Here is a 24,998-nt window from a genome sequence, read left to right on the forward strand (position 1 = left end):
AATCACCTGGACAATAGCAATACCTGTGTCAGGCTGCTGTTTATTGATTACAGATCAGCATTCAACACAATCATACCCTCAGTTCTAATCAACAAGCTCCAAAACCTGGGCCTCCTTCTGCAACCTGATCCCTGACTTCATCAACAGGAGATCCCAGTCTGTGCAGGTCAGGAAAAAAAGTCTTTTTCTTTGCTGACAATCAACACTGGCACACCTCATGTGTACTTAACCCAATGCTCTACTCTCTCTACACCCACAATTCTGTTGGTAGGCACAGCTCAAACGCCATCTGTAAATATGCTGAAGACAACTATTGTTCGCAGAATTTCAGGTGAGGTGGTGTACAGGAACAAGACAGATCAGCTGGTTGAGTGGTGACACTGCAGCAACTTTGGACTCAATATCAGTAACCAATTGATTTCAGACTTTGGAAAGGGGAAGCTGAGGGAACTCATACCAGTCCTTATCGAGGGATCAGAAGTGCAAAGGGTGAGCAGTTTCAAGTTCCTGGGTGTCAAAAGCTATGAAGATCTAACCTGGGCCCAACATATTGATATGATTACAAAGGCGGCACAATAGTCACTATATTTCATTAGGAGGTTGAGGAGAATTGGTACGTCATCAAAAACACTCGCAAGTTTCTACAGATGTACCGCAGAGAGCATTCTAACAGCTTGCATCACTGTCATTGCATGTTGGGGCCACTGCACAGGATCGGAAAAAGCTGCAGGAAGTTGTAAACTCTCCCAGCTCCATCATGGCACTAGCCTCCCCAGCATCCAGACACCTTCAAAAGGTGATGCCTCTAGAAGGCAGCATCCATCATTAAGCACCCCCATGGCCCAGGAACACAGCCTCTTCTCACTGCTACCATCAAGGTGGTGGTACTGGAATCCAAAGACACACACTCAACATTTCAGGAACAGATTCTTCCCTTCTGTCAGATTGCTGAATGGACAATGAACCTATGAACACTATCTCAGTATTTTCCCTTTTTTTGCAGTACTTATTTAATTTTCTTAATAGATACTGGAATTTATAGTTTTTATGTATTGCAATGTACTGCTACGCAGAACAAATTTCACAACATGCCAGTGATATTAAACCTGATTCCGAGTTCAACAAGATATATACCACACGTTTATATTTTCTACAGAGTGGTAGGTACTTAGTGGTAGAATGTGCTTGAGGGATGGTAGTGGAGGCAAATACAACAGAGGCATTTAAGAGGCACATATATGCAGAGAATGACAGGAAATGGACTGTGTAGGCAGAAGGGATTAGTTTCCTGAGGGATTTAACTATTAGTTTAATTGCTTGAACAAACGTCACGTGCCTAAGAGCCTGTTCTATGTTCATTGTTGACAGACAAACAAATCCAAAGGGCAGGCAAATTAATCCAATTCCTCAGATATCAACTTCATTTCACAAAATTACTACTCACTGAAGTAGCCAATAATGAAAGTGCAGGTTTGAGTTGTATACACAATTGAGTAAGAGATGTCCAAGATTCGTATTATTGGTTTTTCACAGAACTAAGGCAAGTCAGTTAGGCAAGTATCAATGTGCAATGATAGCAGTAACAAGAATGATTGTTTGAGGTGGGAGGTAGCCAATATAATGGGAACAAATACAGTGGATTCCAGTTAATCGGGGCAGCTGCTTTTTTAAAAATATATTTAACAATTTCCATTAAACCTCAGCTAATTAGCACAGTCACTTAATTGGGCCAAGATGTATTGGTCCAATGTGTTCCAATTAACCAAAATCCACTGTAGCTGTCTTGGTGATAACCTTGATAGGAAACATATAGGGAATAATTAGATGCATTTTCATGAACCATAATTCAATAGTTACAAAGTCACAAAATAAATATGTCTAATAAAAATTTACTTACTAATTCCAATAAGAATCAGATGAATATGATCCCAAGTGAAGTTTATGATCAGATGATACAAGTTGCAGTTCATAAGAACAATGTTCAAAATAACACACAACCATTCCTGAAACCGTTTCACTGTGGGAGAGAAAATTAGTGAAGTATTAGTTACTAGAAATCTTTCATCAACAGTTACATCTTAAGAACATGCTTCTCCGTAACACAAAAACCAGAACTGCACCCACCTTTTTAAATTTAACATTCACCACCTACCATTAACTCCCCCAAATTGCAGTTTGAATACTTGTCTACTGCCTCAGAAAGAAAGTAGGCAATAAAGAACAACAGTGCAAAATAAAAGGAATAATAATAAAGTAGTGTCATGGACCATTCAGAAATCTGATGGAGGAGAAGAAGCCGTTTCTGAACTGTAGAGTGCTGGCCTTCAGGCTTTTGTATCTGTTATTACCAATCATCCAACTGGTCTCCCAATAATGAGGTTGGGGGTCCATTTGTATTGGGTGGTACAGAGACCCAGATTTAGAACCTTGGTGATAAATATGCAGGGGATGCTTGTATTGAACACCAAGCTATAAATCGATAAACAGCAGCCTGATGTCTAGGCGCTCTAAAGCAAAATGGAGAGACAGTGAGATTGCACCTGTGTGGACCTGTTGTGGCAATAGATCAAATGCAGGAGGCTTGGATCCTTGCTCAGGAGTTAATTCTATCCATATCCAATCTCTCAAAGCACCTGATTATGGTAGATGTGAGAACTACCAGCCAACAATCGTTAAGGCAGCTCACCCTGCTTCTTCTTGTGGACCCATATGATTGCTGCGCTTTTAAAGCGGGTGGGAACCTCAAACCCCAGCAGTACAAGATTGAAGGTGTCCTTGAAAACTCCAGCCAGCTGGTTGGCAAAGGTTTTCACTACCTGGACAAGTATACCATTGGAAAGTACACCTTTGCAAAGAGTAAGGGCAAGTACTTAACTTTCACACACATGACCTGAGATTAAGTAATTCCAAAACTAACATTTCATTTGGTCTATGCTTTAATCATTGAAAGGATCATTTATCTCAAACAGAATCAGACTACACAGTCTAATTTAAGGTCCAACAACGTCTCATTAGGCTCTAGCAAATTAACAGGTAAGCCACCGAGAAACCCAAGATCACAGTCACACGTTAGAGGCCTTGACAGATTTGCACCTTCTTAATGCACCCCAAATGTTGACAGATTAATACATCGAGAAATATTCACAACATTTTGACTAGCAAATAATCTCTGCAGTCTTTATTTGGACAAAACATAAGAAAAGCCACAAATGTAAGTAGAAATCCTTGGACATCACTGCATACATATTCAACTCTACTTCCAACAAAATGCTACAAACAAATAACTTGAATTTTACAATGAAACATTAAAATTTTCAGGCACTAAAATTTGAAGGCATTATTGGAGCTGGAACATTAGTTCCTCATTTAGTTTGAAGATATTTTATCTGTTATTTAGTAAAAATTTGATATTTATATGAAAATTACCATTTTACGTAATTAATTTCTAAAATGAATTACAACTAAACCTTTAATGACATTGCAGTTTACATTTAAGGGTGTTCACTACCACCTGCGTTTTTTCTATACAAGGCTTCTCTTTCATCAAGTCAATCTAGGCACGCCACTGAAATAGTATTATGTTTCCACATACAAACAAGACTGTCAGTATTGAAAGCCACAAAATGGTAGTTGAAAATAAAATCTTGATATATTTTGTAGCACTGAAAAAAATTACTTCTAAAGAAAAACTTGAATCGTCATCAGGGTGCTTAATCATAATCAGTAAAAATCAAAAAATGTAAGCACCAGCTACAGCTAACACTGAAAATGACATACAAGGAAGTGTTAGGTATTTAAACAGCATATCAACTTCAACACAAATTGAGAAGTGATACACATAGGTAGGAGGAATAAGGAAGCCACGTTAGGTAATATGTGCCTGATTGCAATATCGGATCTCAATGAGAATTAATAATTCCATTAACCTATCTTGATTCATGCCAGTGTAACAGGTGCAAAATTTGTACTGAACATTGTACAAGTCTTATGGAAAAAATGTTTAGCTGTGATCTCTACATCAAAAAAAGGGCAAGGAAACAGTTGATGTAATAAAATATGAAAAACTAGCCCGACAGCTAGTTCTTAAAAATATCTGCCAATACGCAAGTGATGGTTAAAAGATCTTTGCTTTTTGGCAGAGATACAGCAGAAGCAAACCCTCTGGCCCACTGAGATAACAACAATCATCAAACACCCACATACAGTAGTGCTAGAAAGTTTGTCAACTCTGTAGAATTGTCTCTATTTTCACATACATATGGCCTAAAATGTGATCAGATCTTCACGCAAGTGCTAAAACTAGATAAAGAACCCAATTAGATAAATAATGCCAAAAAAACATCATACTTGTTCACTTATTTATTGAGAAAAATGATTCAATATTACAAGTGCTGGAAAAAGTATATGAACCTTTGCTTTCAGTAACTGGTGTGATCCCCTTGTATAGAATAACTTCAACCAAATGTTTCTGGTAACTATTGATCTATCCTGCACATCGGCTTGGAGGAATTTTAGGCTATTCATCCTTACAAAACTGCTTCAACTCTGGGATGTGGGGGGGGGGGTGCTTCCTTGCATGAACTGTTTGCTTCAGGCCTTTCCACAACTTTTCTATAGGATTAAGGTCAGGACTTTGACTCAGACATTCCAAAACACAAACATTCTTCTTTTTAAACCATTCTGTTGTTGATGTGTCTTTCAGATCATTGTCTTGTTGCGTTATCCAACTTCTACTAAGATTCAGGTAATGGACTGCTACCCTACATTCTCCTGTAAAATGTCTTGACACAATTTTGAATTCATAGTTCCCTCAACAATTGCAAGCCATCCAGGCCCCGAGGCAGCAAAACAGCCCTAAACCATGATGCTCCTTCCATCCTGCTTCACAGCTGGGCTGAGGTTTTGGTGTTGGTGAGCAGTGCCCTTTCCCCTCCAAACATAGTAGTGTGCAATTCTGTCAAAAAGTTCAATTTTTGTCTCATCTCTCCACAGAACATTGTCCCAGAAGTGTTGAAGAACATCCAGGTGGTCTTCTGCAAACTTGAGACATGCAGCAATGTTTTTTTTTGGAGAGCAGTAGCTTCCTCCATGGCGCCCTTCTATGAACACCAGTCTTGCTGTGTTTTTCTTGTGGTGGATGTTCTTTTTCACCTCCTTCAGCATTGCACATTGTGGTCTCAGATGCTCACTCCTAGGGAGAGTAGCAACAGTACTGAGTTTCCTCCAAGAATTTCTCTTTCTGTGGAATGATGAACACTCAGGTCTTTAGAGGTGCTTTTTTTGCCTTTCCAGTTTCATGCATTTCTATAATTCTTCTAAAGTCTTCTGAAATTTGTTTGAATGAGGCAAGGTACACCTAAGCAGACCTTTCCTGAGAAGAGCAGGCTCTGTCAGTAACCTATGTCTTTATTATAGGGCAGGGCACCTCTACAATCCACCTCCAATCTCACTAATTAGAACACCAGACTCCAAATAGCTTTTGTAGAAGACATTACCCCAAAGGTTCACATACTCTTCCCCCAACAAATATATGTAAAAAATGGACAATTTTTGTCAATAAACAAACAAGATTTTTTTTTGTTATTTAATTGGGTTCTCTATCTAGTTTTAGGACATGTGAAGACCTGCTCACATTTTAGGTCATATTTATGCAGAAATAAAGAAAATTCTACAGGGTTCACAAACTTTCTAGCACCACTGTACAGTAATCTTATATTGATCTTGATTAATTTTTTGTACTCCTCACATTCTTAAATCATTCCTCCCAACTCAAGAATCCACTACACACCAACAGTCCAGAGGCAATTTACAGTAGCTAATTAACCTACTTTAGGAAGGGAAGGGAAACTGAAGTATCGGGAGAAATCCATAGTCACAGGGAGGATGCGCAAATTCCGCATAGACAACAGACTACTCACAAAGTTGAGTCATGTAGCATGTTCTTTTCTGATTTGAACATCCACGCCCATGCTGATCACTCCCCGCCTCCACTTAAAGTAATCTTACTTGTCAGTGTTAGCACCATATCCATCTATGCCTTGCCAATTAAGTGTTCAAATACCTCTTAAACATAGTAATCATAACCAATTCCAGATATCAGTGTGCAAAAACATTTACCTTTCAGATCTCCTTTGTAACTCTTTCCTCTCACCTTTAGTTTTTGACACCTCTACTTTGGGGAAAAAAGATTCTATCCGCAAGTGGGCTTAGTTTAGGTGGGCATCTTGGTCAGATTGAAAAAGTTTGACGAAGGCATGTTACCTTGTGATATGACTATGTTCCTGAAAGTGTGAATGGCAAGAATAACAATATTAGGGAGCTCTGGATAACAAGGATATTGAGGGTTTGAAGGAGGAAAGGAGTCATATGGTAGGATAGGCAAATGAAAACAAGAGTCCCCAATGAAGGGAAAGAGCGAGTGCTGGCGAGCACTTAAAAAATTAAGAGGGCAGAAGTAGCCGTGAAATAACATGGGGTTCTTCTTAATCGAGTTTGCCAATGCACTTTCAAAGCATATTGGAAGCAAAAGAGTAACCAGGAAAAGAGTGGGCTTCAAGGGACCAGAGGGGTGGTCTGTGAATGGACCAGAGGTATTAAGTGTCAAGAGACTAGATAGCTCAGGACTGTTTTCCCTGGAGCAAAAGAAGCAATGGATGTTTACAAAATTTGAGAGGCACAGATAAGGAGAATGGTCATAGCAACACTTACAACATGCTAGAGGAACTCAGCAGGCTGGGCAGCATCTGTGGAAACGATCAGACGACGTTTCGGGCTGGAACCCTTCGTCAGGACGGAACAGGGAAAGGGCAGAGGCCCTAGAAAGAAGATAGGGGGAGGGTGGGAAGGCGGCTGGTAGGTGCCAGGTGAAAAACCAATAAGGGGAAAGATCAAGGGGTGGGGGAGGGGAAGCAGGGAGGGGATAGGCAGGAAAGGTGAAGAAGGAATAAGGGAAAGCACAATCAGTAGTGGAAGGAGTGCGGAACCATGTGGCAGCTAGGGGAGGGGGCAGAGTGAAACAGGGATGGGGAGGGAATTACCGGAAGTTGGAGAATTCAATGTTCATACCAAGGGGCTGAAGACTACCCAGACAGTATATGTGGTGTTGCTCCTCCAACCTGAGTCATAGGCTTTTGCCCTGGTAGAAGAGAGTCTTGAGCTAGAGGACATAGTTTTAAGGTAAGAAGGTAAAGATGTAAAGGGACCGGCAGGTAAGCCACTTTGGTCAGTAGTGCTGTACACTCTTCCGTCTCAATTTGAAGTTTCTATGTTGTCCCTCAGCCTCCTTTAATCCAGGAAAATAAGGCCATTCTATCCAATTTCTATACGACTAGAGGCAGTAAGACAGTACAACGATTAGTGTAATGCTGTTATAGTACTAGCAACTCCGGTTCAATTCCTCCACTGTGTACAAGGAGGTTTTATGTCCTACATGATGTTGTGGGTTTCTACCTGGTGCTCCAGTTTCCTCCCACATTTCAAAGTCACACAGGTCAGTCGGGTAATTGGTCACATGGGTGCAGCTGCGAGATGCTGGTTCATTGGGCCAGAAGGGCCCGTTAACGTGCTGTATCTCTAAATAAAAAAAGGTCCTTCAGTCTGGGCAACATTTTGGTGAATGTGCTCTGCACTCTTCACTTCCTTCCTATAGTTCTGGTTGCCATACTACACAAAGTAGGACCTAGCCGGAGCTTTGCAAAATTACATCCAAATGCTTATATTCTAGGCCTTAGTGTTTAAGCACAACCTAAATTTTTGGCACTGCAAGGCAGGAGCTTCATCCCCAATTGGAGAGATTTACGAATTGTTCTACACTATACCAGTTGTAGGCCTGTTAAAATTCTAGTGCTTCCAGAGGCACAAAATGGAATGTCTCTGGATCCCACTTTACATAGGAAATTCAGTTCAATTCTAAAATAATGTTCTACAATGAGTAGTAATGTGAATGTGACAAGCACAATGTGAAGAATTCTCCAGATATTGAAAAATTCAAGTCAGCATTTTGTGCATTAATTTTCTTATCTTGAAAGAAAGGCCATTCAATTTTTACTTTTTAACCATTTCTGGAGATCTACTACTTTGTATTCCATTGTCTAAACACACAATTTGAATCAATCACTCAGTGATGCTGTTTGCCTTGCAAAACAAGCAACTTAACTTGTTATTGCCATATTACACAAATTGAACCAAAGCCAAAGAAAATATTTGATTGGCTATTGAAAGTCTATTCTTTAAAATATTTGAACAAGATTAAAGCAGGAGAGGAAGCAAAATGGAGATGTTTATGGGAGAGAAAGATTCAGAGGACTCTAGCATGGTGCCAGAGGACTGGAAAATTGCAAACATTACTCCATAATAACATAACATAACGGCTCCGTCTGTCTAAGTAGACAATGGATGCACCTGGTTTTCCCGGTGCGCAGACCTGGGCGATGAATATGGAGATCCTGGGCTGCCCAGACAACAAGATCCCCCTCTCGGCCTCGCGGATGTGGTCCAAAGGAATGCGAAGCAGTACATTTAGCATCAGCTTGGCTGCAGGAGCCGCTGGGAGGTGATGTGATACGTCGTGATACATCATCCAACAACCTTAGGGGCTCCACTCCGGATTTGTGTACAGTTTACTCCTTAGCGTTCTCTTCTCCCGAAGATATCCACAAGGCAGTGGGATCCATAACCCTGGATAGGGGCCCATACCGGGTACAGTCAGCCGGAGCCAGCTGAGCCCGGGACTCCACTCTTTAAGAAAAGAGGAAGGCAACAGAAAGGAAATTATAGACCAGTTAGCCTGACCTCTGTGGATGGGAAGATGTTGAAGTCAATTGTTAAGGATGAGGTGATGGAGTACTTGATGACACAGGACAAGATAGGACAAACTCAGCATGGTTTCCTTCAGGGAAAATCCTGCCTGAAGAACTTGGAATTCTTTGAGGAGATTACAAGTAGGATAGATAAAGGGGTTGCAGTTGATGTTGTACATTTGGACTATCAGAAGGCCTTTGACAAGGTGCCACACATGAGGATGCTTACTAAATTAAGAGCCCATTGTATTACAGGAAAGTTATTAACATGGTTCCAGCATTGGCTGATTGGTAAGAGACAGCAAGTGGGAATAAAAGGATCCTTTTCTGGTTGGCTGCTAGTGACTAGTGGTGTTCTGCAGGGGTCGGTGTTGGGACTGCTTCTTTTTATGTTGTATATAAATGATTTAGATGATGGAATAGATGGCTTTGTTGCCAAGTTGCAGATGACACGCAGACCGCTAGAGGGTCAGGTAGTGTTGAGAAAACAGGTAGGATGCAGAAGGACTTAGACAGATTAGGAGAAAGGACACGGAAGTGGCAAATAAAATACAATGTTGAAAAATGCATGGTCATGCACTTTGGTAGCAGAAGTAAATGTGCAGACTATTTTCTAAACGGGGAGAAAAACCAGGAATCTGAGATGCAAAGGGACTTGGGAGTCCTTGTGCAGAACACCCTGAAGGTTAACTTGCAGGTTGAGCCGGTGGTGAGGAAGGCAAATGCCATGCTAGCATTCATTTCAAGAGGTCTCGAATTCAAGAGCAAGGATGTGATGCTGAGGGTTTATAAGGCACTGGTGCGGCCTCACCTTGAGTATTGTGAACAGTTTTGGTCTCTTCATCTAAGAAAAGATGTGCTGGCATTGGAGAAGGTCCAGAGGAGGTTCACAAGGATGATTCCAGGAATGAAAGGGTTATCATACGAGGAACGTTTGATGGCTCTGGGTCTGTATTCGCTGGAACACAGAAGGAAGTTGGGGGGGGGGATTTCATTGAAATACGTTTGTATTTTGAAAGGTCTAGACAGAGTAGATGTGGAAAGGATGTTTGTCATGGTGGGAAAGTCTAGGACAAGAGGGCACAGCCTCAGGATAGAAGGGCGCCCTTTCAAAACAGAGATACAGAGAAATTTATTTAGCCAAAGGGTGGTGAATTTGCGGAATTTGTTGCCACATGCAGCTGTGGAGGTCAGGTCGTTGTTTGTATTTAAGGCAGAGATTGACAAATTCTTGATTGGACATGGCATCAACAGTTACGGGGAGAAGGCTGGGAACTGGGGTGGAACAGGAGATAGGAAAAAGGATCAGCCATGATCGAATGGTGGAGCAGACTCAATGGGCCAAATGGCCCAACTCTGCTCCTATGTCTTATGTCCAAGTGAGAGGACTGTTAAATGTTTAAAATTTAAAAATATCCTAGATAAAATAGCTTACATCTCAGATACTAATGGAATGAAGGAAAGAAAGTATCAGTAACCCGGCCCAGAAATTCCAATCATTTAGCAGGTTATGTAATTTGCATTGCTGTGCAAGTTGACTGAATCATTCTCTTATTTAAAACAGGATGCTTCAAAGTGTTCTGAAGTCATCTCAGGTGTTAAATCCAAACTCTTGTTTTGTGCAAGCTGCTCAAAGGTTTTGTTTGCCAAATTCATAATCATTCAGCTTAAAGCTTTGTCACATTTCCTTGAACAATGAAACAGCCACAATTCATGTAGAAAAACAGTTGCACATTAACAAGAAATCCACTCTCCTCTGAAGTTTAGACTGTAGCACTGAAATCAGAGTCTGTGACTCCGACCTTTACAAGAAATCAAGATAATTCTCCCATTAAGCTAAGATGAGTGCTAAGAGACAGCGCCCATCCAAAGATCAAGTTCAGCCATCAGTTGTGGCAAGGCTTGTATACTATAACTGGTTACAAAACAGTCAGGCAGTACATCTTTCCCAATGAGCCTGTTTGAACAGAAAGGGATTGGTATGTCACCAACCACCCCAACAGCTTCTAATGCACCTGAAACTATAGTCACAGTTGCAGACGCAAGTTGAGTCTTCCGAAGGGTGAACCCACAGCAAGCATTGGGCCTGAATGATACCTCCGGCTCTGTCCTTAAGTTCTGTGTGGATCGGATCGCAGGGTATTTGCAGACATTTTTAACCTCTCCTTGATTCAAGCTGTGGTTACTTCTGCTATAAGCCCACTATCATACCAGTACACAAGAAAAACAAGATAATGTGCCCTATTGATTACTGCCCAGAGGCTCTGACATCCATCTTCATGAAGTTCTTCAAGAGGCTGGTCATGCCACACATCAACTCCAGGTTTCTAGAAAACTTCCACTTACTGCAATTTGTGTACTGTTGAAAACAGGTCTACAGCAGGCGCCATCTCCCTGGCCCTGCACTCAAACCTGGTGCATCTGGCCTGTAAAGACACCTAAATCAGACTACTGTGGTTTTTTTTAAAAAAAATAGCTCTGCCTTCAATAATACAATTCCAAACAAACTCATTAGCAAACTCTGGACCTGGGAGTCAATGCCTCTCTACACAACTGGACCCTTCGACTTCCTCATATGACTGCAATCAGCAAGGACAGGAAACACAGGTGCCCAAGGTTACATCCCCAGTTCTCTATACTACTACCTATGCATTGACTATGTGACCAGATTTCACTCCAACTCCACCTACAAGTTTGGAGATACAACCATAGGGGACTGTATTACAAATAATAAACAGTAAGGAGATAGACAGCTTATGATATGGTGTCATGACAATAACCATTTCTTGGATGCCAACAAAACAGCTGGTCATTGACTTCAGTAAGGGGGAAAACTGTGCACATGCTCCTGAATAAAATCAACAGTGTTGATGTTCTGACAGGGTCGAGAGCTTCAAGTTCCTAGGAATGAACATCAACAGCTTTTCCTGGTCCAACCATATTGATGTCACAGGCAAAAAACCCTCACCACAAAAAGTGGGTGCCTTTATTTACCAAGTATAAAGAAATTTGGCAACCCCTTGTTGTTACGCATCCAGGTACTTGGTATGACAACTGCTCTGCAAGTGACAGGAAACTACAATAACAACAGGAATTCTGCAGATGCTGGAAATTCAAGCAACACACATCAAAGCTGCTGGTGAACATGCAGAAACAAGTTCAGTGGGGCAGGAGCAAGCTGAGACAATAGGTCTGCCAGGACAGGCAGGTTTGTGGATCTTGGGTAGGAGGTAGAAACGGGAAGTGCGAGGTGTGGGAACTATAAGGTTGGTAGCAGTGGATGGGAGATCCCCTGAGCGGATAAAGTCGGTGATGGTGTGGGAGACAATGGCTTGGTGCTCCTCAGTGGGGTCACAATCGAGAGGTAAATAAAAGGAGGTATCCGCGAGTTGTCGCTGCGCCTCGGCAAGGTAGAGGTCAGTACGCCAGACTACAACAGCACCCCACTTATCGGCGGGTTTAATAATAAGGTTAGGATTAGTGCGGAGGGAGTGGAGAGCAGAGCGTTCTGAAGGAGTGAGGTTGGAATGGGAACAAGGTGCGGTGAAGTCGAGACGGTTGATGTCTCTTGCAAAAATGCCATCCCCTTCTCACAATTCCTCCGTCTCCGCCGCATCTGCTCTCAGGATGAGGCTTTTTATTCCAGGATGAGGGAGATGTCCTCCTTTTTTAAAGAAAGGGGCTTCCCTTCCTCCACTATCAACTCTGCTCTCAAACGCATCTCCTCCATTTCACGCACATCTGCTCTCACTCCATCCTCCCGCCACCCCACTAGGAATAGGGTTCCCCTGATCCTCACCTACCACCCCACCAGCTTCCAGGTCCAACCTATTATTCTCCGTAACTTCTGCCACCTCCAACAGGATCCCACCACTAAGCACATCTTTCCCTCCCCCCCCCCCCGCTTTCTGCAGGGATCGCTCCCTACGCAACTCCCTTGTCCATTCGTCCCCCCCCATCCTTCCCCACTGATCTCCCTCCTGGCACTTATCCTTGTAAGTGGAACAAGTACTACACATGCCCTTACACTTCCTCCCTTACCACCATTCAGGGCCCCAGACAGTCCTTCCAGGTGAGGCGACACTTCACCTGTGAGTCAGCTGGGGTGATATACTGCATCCGGTGCTCCCGATGTGGCCTTCTATATATTGGCGAGACCCGACGCAGACTGGGAGACCACTTTGCTGAACATCTACGCTCTCTCCGCCAGAGAAAGCAGGATCTCCCAGTGGCCACACATTTTAATTCCACATCCCATTCCCATTCTGACATGTCTATCCACGGCCTCCTCTACTGTAAAGATGAAGCCACACTCAGGTTGGAGGAACAACACCTTATATTCCGTCTGGGTAGCCTCCAACCTGATGGCATAAACACTGATTTCTCTAACTTCCGCTAATGCCCCACCTCCCCCTCGTACCCCATCCGTTATTTATTTTTATACACACATTCTTTCTCTCACTCTCCTTTTTCTCCCTCTGACTATACCCCTTGCCCATCCTCTGTGTCCCCCCCCCCACTTGTCTTTCTCCTTGGGCCTCCTGTCCCATGATCCTCTCATATCCCCTTTGCCAGTCACCTGTCCAGCTCTTGGCTCCATCCCTCCCCCTCCTGTCTTCTCCTACCATTTTGGATCTCCCCCTCCCCCTCCCACTTTCAAATCTCTTACTAACTCTTCCTTCAGTTAGTCCTGACGAAGGGTCTCGGCCTGAAACGTCGACTGTACCTCTTCCTAGAGATGCTGCCTGGCCTGCTGCGTTCACCAGCAACTTTGATGTATGAAACTGCAATATCTCAGACACAACTCAGTGCATCACAGAAACCACCCTCCCTTCTATGGGCTCTATACTTTTCACATCCTCAGAAAAACAGCCAGCATAAAGAAAGACATTACCTATGGTGGATAGTCTCTTCTCAACAGTTCCATTTAATATCACAATGATGTACACCCTGAGATTCTTGTTCTTTGCAGACATCCACGAAAACAGAAGTGCCCCAAAGAATGAGTGACAGTAAAAATGTTAGAACCCCAAAGCCCCCCAACTCCCTCCCTCAAGCAGCAAAGCAATGGCTGTCCCCCTCCCCACTTACTTCAGCTAAAAGCATAAGCACCCTCCACCCACCAAGCAAGCAAAAGCAAAGCCCCCAATAAAGACCATGATCCACAGCACAACAAAAATTAATCGTTCACCAGACAAATTCAACATACCATAGGCTCACTCTCTCTCCCCCTAATAAAGGAGCAGAGAGGTGTCACTCAGTGAGAGGGGAGACCTCTCCCATCAGGTAGAAGGCACAAAAGCCAGAAAGTGTGTACCATCAAGATCAAGGACAACTTCTATGCCGTCATTATCAGACCTTTTTGCCTTACAATCTACCTTGCACCTTATTTATCTGCACTGTACTCTCTCTCTAGCTTTTGCATTTTATAATGCATCATTGTTTTACCTGATTCTACCTCTTTGCACTGTGTAATGATTTGATCTGTATGCAAAGCAAGCTTTCACCGTATTTTAGTAAGTGACAATAATAAAATTCACCAGAATTAATTTTACAGGTCATTAGAAAAGTTTTAAATCAAAATTCAGCAATAGCAACACTTCATCATTTATTAGTTTGGACATTTAATACTGATCCATTTCACGTACAACTACAGTTCTACTTTCGAAAACAAACTCCTATTTCTTTTCTGGACCTCGGCAGCGAGCGCCTACCTACCTAGAGGTCATGTTGATTTAAAGGCTGAAAACAAATTTCAAAAACTGCTTCCAACTAAAACAGCAGGAATTCAGATGCTTTAAAATTGTAACTTTTAGGAAAAAATGTTAAAATTAGATTATGTTGAAGTTAAATAATGGCACAAACAGCAGATCATGAAAGGCCTGACTATTGGATTTTTCCTCACCTGCCCCCACAATCGTGAAAATTAATTTAATCATAACAAATGAAGCTTACCTCTCTTCATTAACTTTGCAACTGATATTATTTCATTGTGTACAAGCAAAATAAAACCAGAAAATGGCACACAATTCCAAAATCAGAAGCAAAATCCCATAATTTGCTTTAATAACCCTAAATTTATTGAACTCAAGGGAGAGGACATAATACATTTTAAAAAGATCTGGCTTATCTGCAAAACACAATTTGATAGACTTTGCCACCATAGCTAAAGTTCCTACCCCTGAATAAGAAATGTTCCCAAATCTACCCTTCTCGTCTTCCCTCGTAAGGACTAATTCCTTGCCTACTTGGCAAGAGGCCTCAAGAAATCTCCAAAGTAATAACACAGGTGCTCTGCAGACATTAATTAGTTATAGCATCCAGTGCAAACACACCCATCTGCTGAAAAAGAGACATTATCTTTAGTTGTTCAATACTGTACCAGAAACTCCACATGAATCCCTGCACTCTGCTAGTACTCCCCCAACAATGAACCACCCCATGGACGGGTGCGGAGAGGCTGCTTCCAAGGGATACGGCAAACGGTTTGATGCTCTGGTCTGTACTATTGCTGGGGAATGCTTGCTTACATGCATACAGCATGACTACTGCATATGCTGCAGTCTCTTTTACCTCTTGTTGAAGATTATCAAAACTGCCTTTTCACCTCTTTGCCTGCACAGCACCTTCAGTCCAGAGATTTCATTACAGCAAGTTCAGCAATAGTGATTCCCAGCAGTCTGTTAACACAGTAGAAACGGCTAGTCTCTAGTAACAACGCCACACCAACCAAGGTGCAACCCGAAACCACACATTTCAGTACCAAGTGGCCGCACATCTTGCCAAACACCTGCCCTCATGGCAGGCCTTTCCACGGTGGGCTGAATGATTTGTTACTGGATTCATACCAGATCCTCTACACTGCAACAATCACAGTAACTATGCTGTACAAAACATTAACAGCTCATAGTGCAGCTTCCTCTAAAATAAAATTAAGTGTGCATAAGAAAGACTTCTTTAAAAATTCATCAACACAGCCCGGACTGCCAAGTTATTTGACAATCCAATCCTTCACCGCACAGTATCATTACTGATCCAATACAAGCATGATTTCTCCATTTATACAGCTTTCCACACTCATTGTTTAACAATCTGTTTCAATGTTCAACTCATCCAAAATCAATAGTTGTTTTGTTACTATCCCTTGCAGATTTACCCTGCCCTCCATCCTAGTCTCGTTCGTTTTTCTGCATCATTGATGTATTTAACTAATTGTTTTATTCGTTCTTACAAGATCAAATTTAACTCCCCTTACTATTAAAATTGTTGAATATACATAGTATAATCTTACTTTTCCATTGTACCCTTGCTTCTAACGATAACATTCTTCCCTATCATAGGACAATCTCAATCTTCCATTCCTCTTCACTTAACCACCCCACATTCCTTATTCCGCTCCACTGAAGGAGTCCTTCCTCCCCAACAATACCGCTACCTCTCTTTTTCTGGGGGGGGGGCGGACGTAAACTTACTGGCTACCCTCCATAGATGAACGAATGTTTTCCCCGACCACTCCACCCTTTCCAACTACTTAACGGCCCCAATCGCCTCCTTGGTCATAAGGGCCGCCCCCACACTTTCCAGCGGCTCTCCACCCTGGCGGGGATCTCCTCGCATCAGAGGGCCTCCACCCCCAACACAATTCCCAGTTATTTCCAGGTCATTACGGGCCCAGTGGCAATCAGAGCCCGAGAGGCCGCTCGGCCTGGGCTGAGTTTCCAAACCGGGGAGCCACCGCCGCCCCGTCTTCCGTCGCTCACTCACTGGGAGAATACAATTGTGCCAGCTCTTTGGCTCCGGGATGCTGAGGGCCCCAGCGGGGCACGGCGAACCCTTCATCCTCCTGCCGACTGTCTTCAATTGAAGCGTAAACCGGGTCCTCGGTCGCTACGGATGCCCTGGCATTCCAGGAGCAGCCGAGCCCCACACTCGCCATCTTCAGCCTCCGCCACTGGCTGACAACGCCAGACTAGCCAATCAACTACTCTGCCTCAGCCCACAACCCCATTGTCAAATGAAAGGGCTGCGCTGGATATTGTGACCAATCAGAAAGTTCTTCGCCTGAGGTAGCGTCAGTGCAATCAATCGGCACTTCCCTATTCAGGAATCTTAATGGCCAATCAGAGTAGCCTGTTAAAAAAAATGACGGGCAGTGCTATAAGCGGTCTAAACCATTGAGAGTTTGGTACCATCTGACTATGGTGAGTAATCGCGAGCCGTTAGATTTATAAAATAATTCACACAGAGCATCGAAATAGTCTTTCGACTCAACCAATCCAAGCTGAAGTGTATACTGCACTGAATCTTCTTTCTAGTCTCCACCATCAAATCTCAGCCTTCTTGGAAATCTATCGGCACAGGTTCCAAATCAGGCGCTCCCTTTGACACCGAGTCCCACAATAACAGAGGAGTTGGTTCTAATTTCCCAAATGAATTTCATGGTGACTATCTTCCAATGATGACGCTCTTTCCAATAAATGTAAATATTTTATCCGTGTCTACCATTGTAACAGAATATAAGTTTAAAGACCTTGATTAAGTTAATCCAAGGCCCCCCTTTTTTTTTTACAGAATTACGGACTGATGGAGTGGTTGCATTATGTAAGAGTACAATTTCTCATACTTCATCTCAGGACCTAATAAATTCTTTCCCTACAAACCTACTATTATAATGCAGTGCCATTACAAAGCTTGTATGGTTTTACCATAGAACCAGGGCGAACCAAAAAGGTCAGACCAGTTACACTCACAGATCTCGATTTTGCAGATGATATAGTCCTGCTCTCTGACCAGATGGAGGAAGCACAGCAGCTACTGCCAAAAGTGGAGATAGAATGCAATAAAGTTGGACTTCACCTAAACGCTAAAAAGACAGAGTACATGGCGTTTAACTGCGATGAAGGTACTCTCAAGACCGTAGAGAATGATACCATTAAGAAAGTCTTTGACTACAAGTACCTCGGGTCAAGAATGATGAGTTTGGAGAAGGACATAAAGATACGGAAGGCGCTGGCGTGGAGGGCTATGAACGACGTGAAGGAAATTTGGCAGTCGATCCTGACCAGAGGGCTTAAAAAGAGGATTTTCATAGCAGTAATAGAGTCCATTCTCACGTACGGATGCGAGACGTGGACACTCACCAAGACGATGCAAAAATCTCTAGATGGTTGCTATACACGAATGCTCCGAATGGCTCTTGATGTGAGTTGGCAACAGCACATGACGAAAATTGAACTCTATAACAACCTACCGATGCTCTCCACTAAAATCGAGGCGAGAAGACTGCAACTAGCGGGGCACTGTCTACGCCACCCCGAGCTACCTGCCAGCCTAGTCATCATATGGGAGCCCAAACACGGGAGGATGAACCCTGGGCGCCCTCCCAAGACTATGGTCAACACGCTCCTAGAAGACAGTGGCACGACTGATGTAGATGAACTGAACACACTGATGAGGGAGAGGGAAAAGTGGAGAGTCCATCATCGTGCCCGATGCCGGCCCCCTAGGCCTGAGTCGACGGAGTAGTAGTAGTAGCCATTACAAAGAAGGCACGGCAGAGCCTCGACTTAGAGTTTGGGCAGATTCAGCAAATTATCTAAAACTCTGACAAACTTCTACAGATGTGTGGTGGAGAGTACCATGATGACCTAGTATGGGAACACCAATACCCTTAAGTGGAAAAAAAAACAACAAAAAGAAGTGGATACAGCCAACTCCATCACAGGTAAAGCACATTTGAGCACATTTACAAGCAGCCTTGTCACAGGAAAGGAGCATCCATCATCAAGGACCCCCACCATCCATGCCATGCTCTCTCAGAGCCATAAAAACCTACAACACAGATACAGGCCCTTTGGCCCATCTATTGCAAGCCAAACCATTTAAAATGCTTAGTCAGAATCAGGTTTATTATCACTGGCATGTGACATGAAATTTGTTAACTTAGCAGCAGCAGTTCAATGCAATACATAATCTAGAAGAGAGAGAAAAAATCATAATAAATAAAATAAAACATAATAATAAATAAATAAGCAAGTAAATCAAACAAGTAGTCCCATCGACCTACATCCACACCATAGCCCAACATACCTTTCCCATCTATGTACCTATCCAAACTTCTCTTAAACATTGAAATCAAAATCGCATCCAGCATTTGCACTGGCAGCTCATTCCACACTCTCACCACCCTCTGAGTGAAGAAGTTTTCCCTCATGTTCCCCTTAAGCATTTCACCTTTCGCTTTTAACCCATGACTTCTAGTTGTAATCTCACTCAACCTCAGTGGAAGAAGGCCTGTTTGCATTTACCCTGCCCAACCCCTCATAATTTTGTATACCTCCATCAAATTTCCCCTCAACCTTCTACGTTCTAGGGAATGAAGTTCTAACCTATCAAATCTTTCATTATAACTCAGGTCCTCCAGTCCTGGCAACATCATTGTAAATTTTCTCTGCAACTCTTTCAATCTTATTTACATCTGTTCTGCAGGTTAGTGACAAAAACTGCACACAATACTCCAAATTAGGCCTCACCACCATCTTATACAACTTAAACATAACATCCCAATTCTTGTATTCAGTACCTTGATCTAGGAAGCCCAAAGTGCCAAAAGATTTCTTTATGATCTTATCTACCCGTGACAACACTTTCAATGAATTGTGGACCTGTATTCCCGGATCCTCATGTTCTATCACACGCCTCAGTGCCTGACCGCTCACCTGTTCTGATTGTTCCTCCCGAAGCACCTCACACTGGTCTGCATCAAGTTTTATCTGCCATTTTACAGCCCATTTTTCCAGCTGGTCCATATCCTACTGCAAGCTTTGATAGTCTTCCTCATTGTCCACTACATCCCCAGTCTTGGTGTCACCTTCAAATTTGCTGATCCCAGTTAACCACATTATCATTCAGATCATTGACAAAGATGATAAATAACAACGGAGCCAGCACTGATCCCTGTGGTCCTCCACTAGTCACAGGCTTCCAGTCAGATGCAATTATCTACTACTTGAATGCCAAGTGATTGAACCTTTTTTGTCCAACCTCCCATGTGGGACCTTGTCAGATGCCTTGATGAAGTCCATGTAGGCAACATACACTGCCTTGCCTTCATCAACTTTCCTAGTAACATCCTCAAAAGACTCATATTAGATATGATGTATTAGATGATGTATCATGCGCAAAGCCATGCTGACCATCCCTTATCAATCCCTATCTATCCAAGTTCTGATATATCTGGTCCCTTAGGATACCTTCCAATAACTTTCCCCTACTGATGTCAGCCTCACTGGCCTATAATTCCCTGGTTTATTCCTAGAGCCTTTCTTAAACAGTGGAACAACATTAGCTAACCACCAATCCTCAAATACCTCACCCGTCGCAAAGGATAATTTAAATATCTCTACTTGGGCCCCTGCAGTTTCTGCACTTGCCTCCCGCAGGGTCTGAGGGACTACCTTGTCAGGCCCTGGGGATTTGACCACCCTTATTTGCCTCAAGATAGCAAACACTTCCTCCTCTGTAATCGGTATAGGGTCCATGACTCCGCTGCTGCTTTGCCTCACTTCTGTAGACTGTGCCTGTCCCCCGAGTAAACAGAGATGTGAAGAATCCATTAAAGACCTCTCCCGTCTCTTTTGGCTCAACCTATAGATTACCATTTCTGACCACCAATTTTGTCTGTTGCAGTCCTTTTGTTCTTAGCATTTCTGTAGAAGCCTTAAGATTCTCCTTCACCTTGTCTACTAGGGCAACCCAATTACTTCTTTTAGCCCTCCTGATTTCTTTCTTAATTGTTCTCTTGCATTCCTTATACTCATCAGGTATCTCATTTGTTCATACCTGATTAAGATTTTTTTCTTAATCAGAGCCTCAATATCTCTCAAAAACCAAGGTTCCCTAAATCTGTTATCTTTGCCTTTTTTCTTCTGACAGGCACATACAAACTTTGTACCTTCAAAATTTCACTTTTGAAGGTCTCCTACTTACCAAGTACACCTTTGCCAGAAAACAGCCTGTCCCAATCCACACCTGCTAGATCCTTTCTGTTACCATCAAAATTGGCCTTTCTCCAATTTTGAATCTCAACCCAAGGATCAGACCTATCCTTTTCCATAACTACTTTGAAAATATGATCATTAGATGCAGTGTTCCCATACACAAACTTCTGTTACCTGCCCTATCTCATTCCCTAATAGGAGATGAAGTATTGCACACACTCTTGTTGGGACTTCTGTGTACTGACTAAGGACACTTTCCTGACCACATTTGACAAACTCTGTCCCATCTCATCCTTTTGCAGTATGGGAGTCCCAGTCAATATGTGGAAAGTTAAAATCACCTACTAAAACAACCATATGTTTCTTGCAACAGTCTGCAATCTCTCTACAAATTTGTTCTCTAAATCCTGTGGTCTATTAGGTAGTCTACAATATAGCCCTATTAACATGTTCATACCTTTCTTATTCCCCAATTCCCCCCATAAAGCCTCACTAAATGAGTTTTCCAGTGTGTCCTGACTGAGCACTGCCATGATATTTTCCCTGACTAGTAATGCCACCCCCTTTAACCGATCCCTCTCTTTCACGTCTAAAACAATGGAACAATGGAACCTTGGAGTACTGAGCTGCCATTCCTGCCCCTCCTGTAATCAAGTCTCACTAAAGCTACAATCTCATAATTCCATGTGTTGATCCATTCCCTGAACTCATCTGGCTTTCCTGCAATACATCTTGCATTGACATATACACAACTCAGAACAATAGTCCCACCATGTTCAAACTTGTGCTTCCTGATTTTGCCTGAGGTCTTAACAACATCTGTCTCCACAACCACTCTATCTGTTCTGCCAATCTTATTCCCATACCCTTGCAATTCTAGTTTACCCCCCACCCCCACCTATGCAGTACTAGCAAATCTTCCTGCCAGGTAAGTGCAAACTGTCTCTTCTCTACAGTTCCCACATTCCCTGGAAGATGTCTCAATGATCCTAAAATCTAAAGCCCTCCCTCCTACACCAACACCTTAGCCACCTGTTAAACTGTATGATCTTCCAATTTCTGGCCTCACTAGCATGTGGCACGGGTAGTGATCCTGAGATTACAACCTTGGAGGTCCTATCCTTTAACTTAGCACCTAACTCCCTGTATTCACTTTACAGAATCTCTTTCCTCTTCCTACCTGTGTCATTGGTACCTATATGGATCACAACCTTTGGCTGCTTACCCTCCCACTTAAGAATGCTGAGGATTTGATCTGAGATGTCCTGGATCCTGACACCTGGGAGGCAACATACCATCCAGGAATCTCATTCTTATCCACAGATCCTCCTTTCTATTCCCCTAACTAATGAATTCCCTATCACTACCACAACTCGCCTCATCAATCTCCTTCTCTTCTGAACCACAATGCCAGAGACCTGACCGCTGTGACCTTTCCTCTGCTAAGTCATCCCTCCCAACAGTGTTCAAAGTGGTTTACCTGTTGAATTACATATGGGCCATTCATTTTCTTATACCTCTCTGCCATTCAAAAAGATCATATATAATCTTTTAAATCAGTACCACTTTCTTATTCCTTCATCCTTTGTTCCAAAATATTACAAACCCAATAATAACAACTTCTAAATTAAATTTCTCTTAATGCTTTTCTGCACACTATTTCTCATCACAACTTTCCGATAAGCATTTTAGGACACTGGAATGCATCTTTTCTCTGCTAGACCTATTAAAGTGAAGAAGTCATATCTCTGACCTTTCCTCTCAGTCTCCCTTGCTGTATTTAACTACAGTGTATTGAGTCAACAGCTATACATTCAGACCTGAGGAAGCATCATGTATGGGATCTTTAGACTCCAAATTTCTTCCAGATACAATCCAATTCTACCCAAGGCAGAATTCAGTTCATTTGGCTGGGCTGTTGTGATGGTATTGGGTTTTTCTGAATGCAAAGTTCTAAACTGAAATGAAGACCTTAAACCCTAATTGATATAAATGGTGGTTAGTGCATTCAGTAGAGGGAGGTTACACAATCTTCAAAGACTGGTTCACTTCCCTATTTATTCTCCACAGAGATTTTAGCGGGCAATACCCGCTATTTGGGTGGTGGGTCCCCTCTCCCTACCAGGGAGAAGATAATTCCAGCTAAGAAAGTAGTTTAACACAGTAATAAGGTGAGAAATATGCATTCCCACACACACCAATAGTGATCAGAATTCAGAAAAGGAGAGGACCAAGGATAACTTGATTAGGGTGGTCCCTGCTCTTCACTCTTATGGGGTCAAGGATGAACCAGAGGAATAAATAAGGAGGCAATTAGGAGGCAGTGTATAGTAAAGATGACATATGAGAAATAATCAATAGTAGTGCAGATAAGGTATGAGAGTTAACGGAATCTTAGGAGTCGAGCTGTTATGCAAAAAGTAGAATTAACCAACTTCCATCCTCTCAGACTTCAACATCTCAACTGACAACTGCAGCTTGATTGGAGATCCATTCTCCATTTGCATGCCAAATCCCCAGCAACAGAGTCAACTGAAAGAAACTTAACAGATCATACCACAGCAGCCTCCATGCTAAACACCATAAACTTTTGTCCAACAGAGGCCAAGTAGGTGTTGGTGCAAACTTGTGTGCGCCTTGTGAAAGCATTTTGGACCAAGGAAGGACCATGCTGCTTAAAAGAAGCATGAAATTGACAAAAGCAGTAGTCTGACTACAACAGATTTTGTAGGCAACGTATCTGAGAAAGCTTCTGATTTATGAATCAGGCAGTTACTTGTGAAATATGGCTTTGTTTTAAGCTGGAAGAGAGTTCAAGGAGCTTCAGGAAAGTTGTAAGCATTCAGTTTCCGTGAGTATAAAGAACCAGAATCTGCTTTGTGTATATTAAGGTTATTGAGTGAACCTCATGTGGGAGACAAAAAAGTTGCTTGTAAAAGTAGATGCAAAGACTGAAGCACAGCTGGATGAATGGAAGGCCAAAAAGAAAGTCAGTGGAGATACGAAAACAGAGGATCCATCGGATGATGTTGTGAATGAGGAAAACGAGAGGAGAGATCAGATCGTAAAAGGAACAATAGAATGATTAAAAGAGAATACTAAAGTTAACTAAAAACACCGTCCCAAGATCAGGATGCATGATGAAGAAAAAGGAAGAAGAAGAAAGGTGGCTACAACTGTCAGAACCACTTCCTGCAGTTTGAGTAAACTCCTGTAACCACCACAAAGGAAGCTCCAGAACCTGAGATTGTTTTCATGGCCACAAGTCTCACCTGTCAAGCAGAGCGATTCCCCCTTGTCAGGAAAGATATCCCACAAGTAAGAAACCCTCCACAGTGATTAAATCTTTAAGTCTGAATGGGACAATTAAAATTTACTATGCTGTGGATGTGTGTATAATAGTTGTATTATAGAGTAAAGTGTGTTTATAGTTGAGGTGCATTCTCTTTTGAGTTTAAGATTATGGCTAAGCAGGGAGGAGAGTTATGTATTTAATATTTCAGTAATATTTGACAAATCTTGTACATATATTGGTTGATTAATCATTCTTGTTTAAATACTCAATTACGTTTTATATGTAAAAATACATTAATTCCATACATCATCACGCTACCACATGATACATTAATACAGATGCTGCTTGAATCCACTCAACATTTGATAACATTGAAAAGTAACTTAAAGTTTTGACAAGAATACCTCACTCTTTAACACAACCATCAATCAATGTTTGACGTTTCTACATGCACGAGAACTACTGAACTTCCTGAATTGCAATTAGCAATCTTGAGTGGACATTTGTGATGTAAATGTGAATGCAGTTGACATTTCTATGTCCTCTCTAGCCATACAGTATATGGCAAATTAACTACAGTGAGATGCAAAGCAAGATAATGTATTAGATATTAAGAAAAAATGCTCTTAAATTGGAGCAACAAACAATCTGCTGGAGGAGCTCTGTGAGTTGAGAAACATCTGTGGGAGGAAAGAAATTGAAAGCATTTTGGCATCAGTGGAGAGGTGAGATGGTCAGCATAGAGAGAGGTGGAGTGGTAAGTAAGGATATCCGGGTAATTGATGGACAGAGGAACGGAGTGAAATGACGACAGGAAGTGTAGGGTAGGGGAAGTAATTGTTTATAATGATCTCAACTATATGACAACTTGACGTAAGCTTATAATCAAGGAAGTTCAGTAGTTCT

General features: G+C 42.3%; 1 protein-coding gene across 1 annotated transcript in view; it reads right to left on the reverse strand.

The window, feature by feature from the left end:
• Window positions 1–16,770, reverse strand: part of LOC134342836 (ubiquitin-conjugating enzyme E2 variant 1-like) — a 93,677-nt gene extending 76,907 nt beyond the window's left edge. Inside the window, exons 1-2 of the mRNA XM_063041455.1 lie at window positions 16,563–16,770; window positions 1,898–2,017 (exon numbers count right to left, since the gene is read on the reverse strand). Of these exons, the coding sequence (XP_062897525.1) occupies window positions 1,898–2,017; window positions 16,563–16,734 (292 nt within the window). The 5' untranslated portion in view covers window positions 16,735–16,770. The remainder of the gene's footprint in view (window positions 1–1,897; window positions 2,018–16,562) is intronic.
• Window positions 16,771–24,998: the final 8,228 nt, after the last annotated feature.

The sequence above is a fragment of the Mobula hypostoma genome, chromosome 2 (assembly GCF_963921235.1).
Source record: "Mobula hypostoma chromosome 2, sMobHyp1.1, whole genome shotgun sequence".
NCBI classification, from domain to species: domain Eukaryota; kingdom Metazoa; phylum Chordata; class Chondrichthyes; order Myliobatiformes; family Myliobatidae; genus Mobula; species Mobula hypostoma.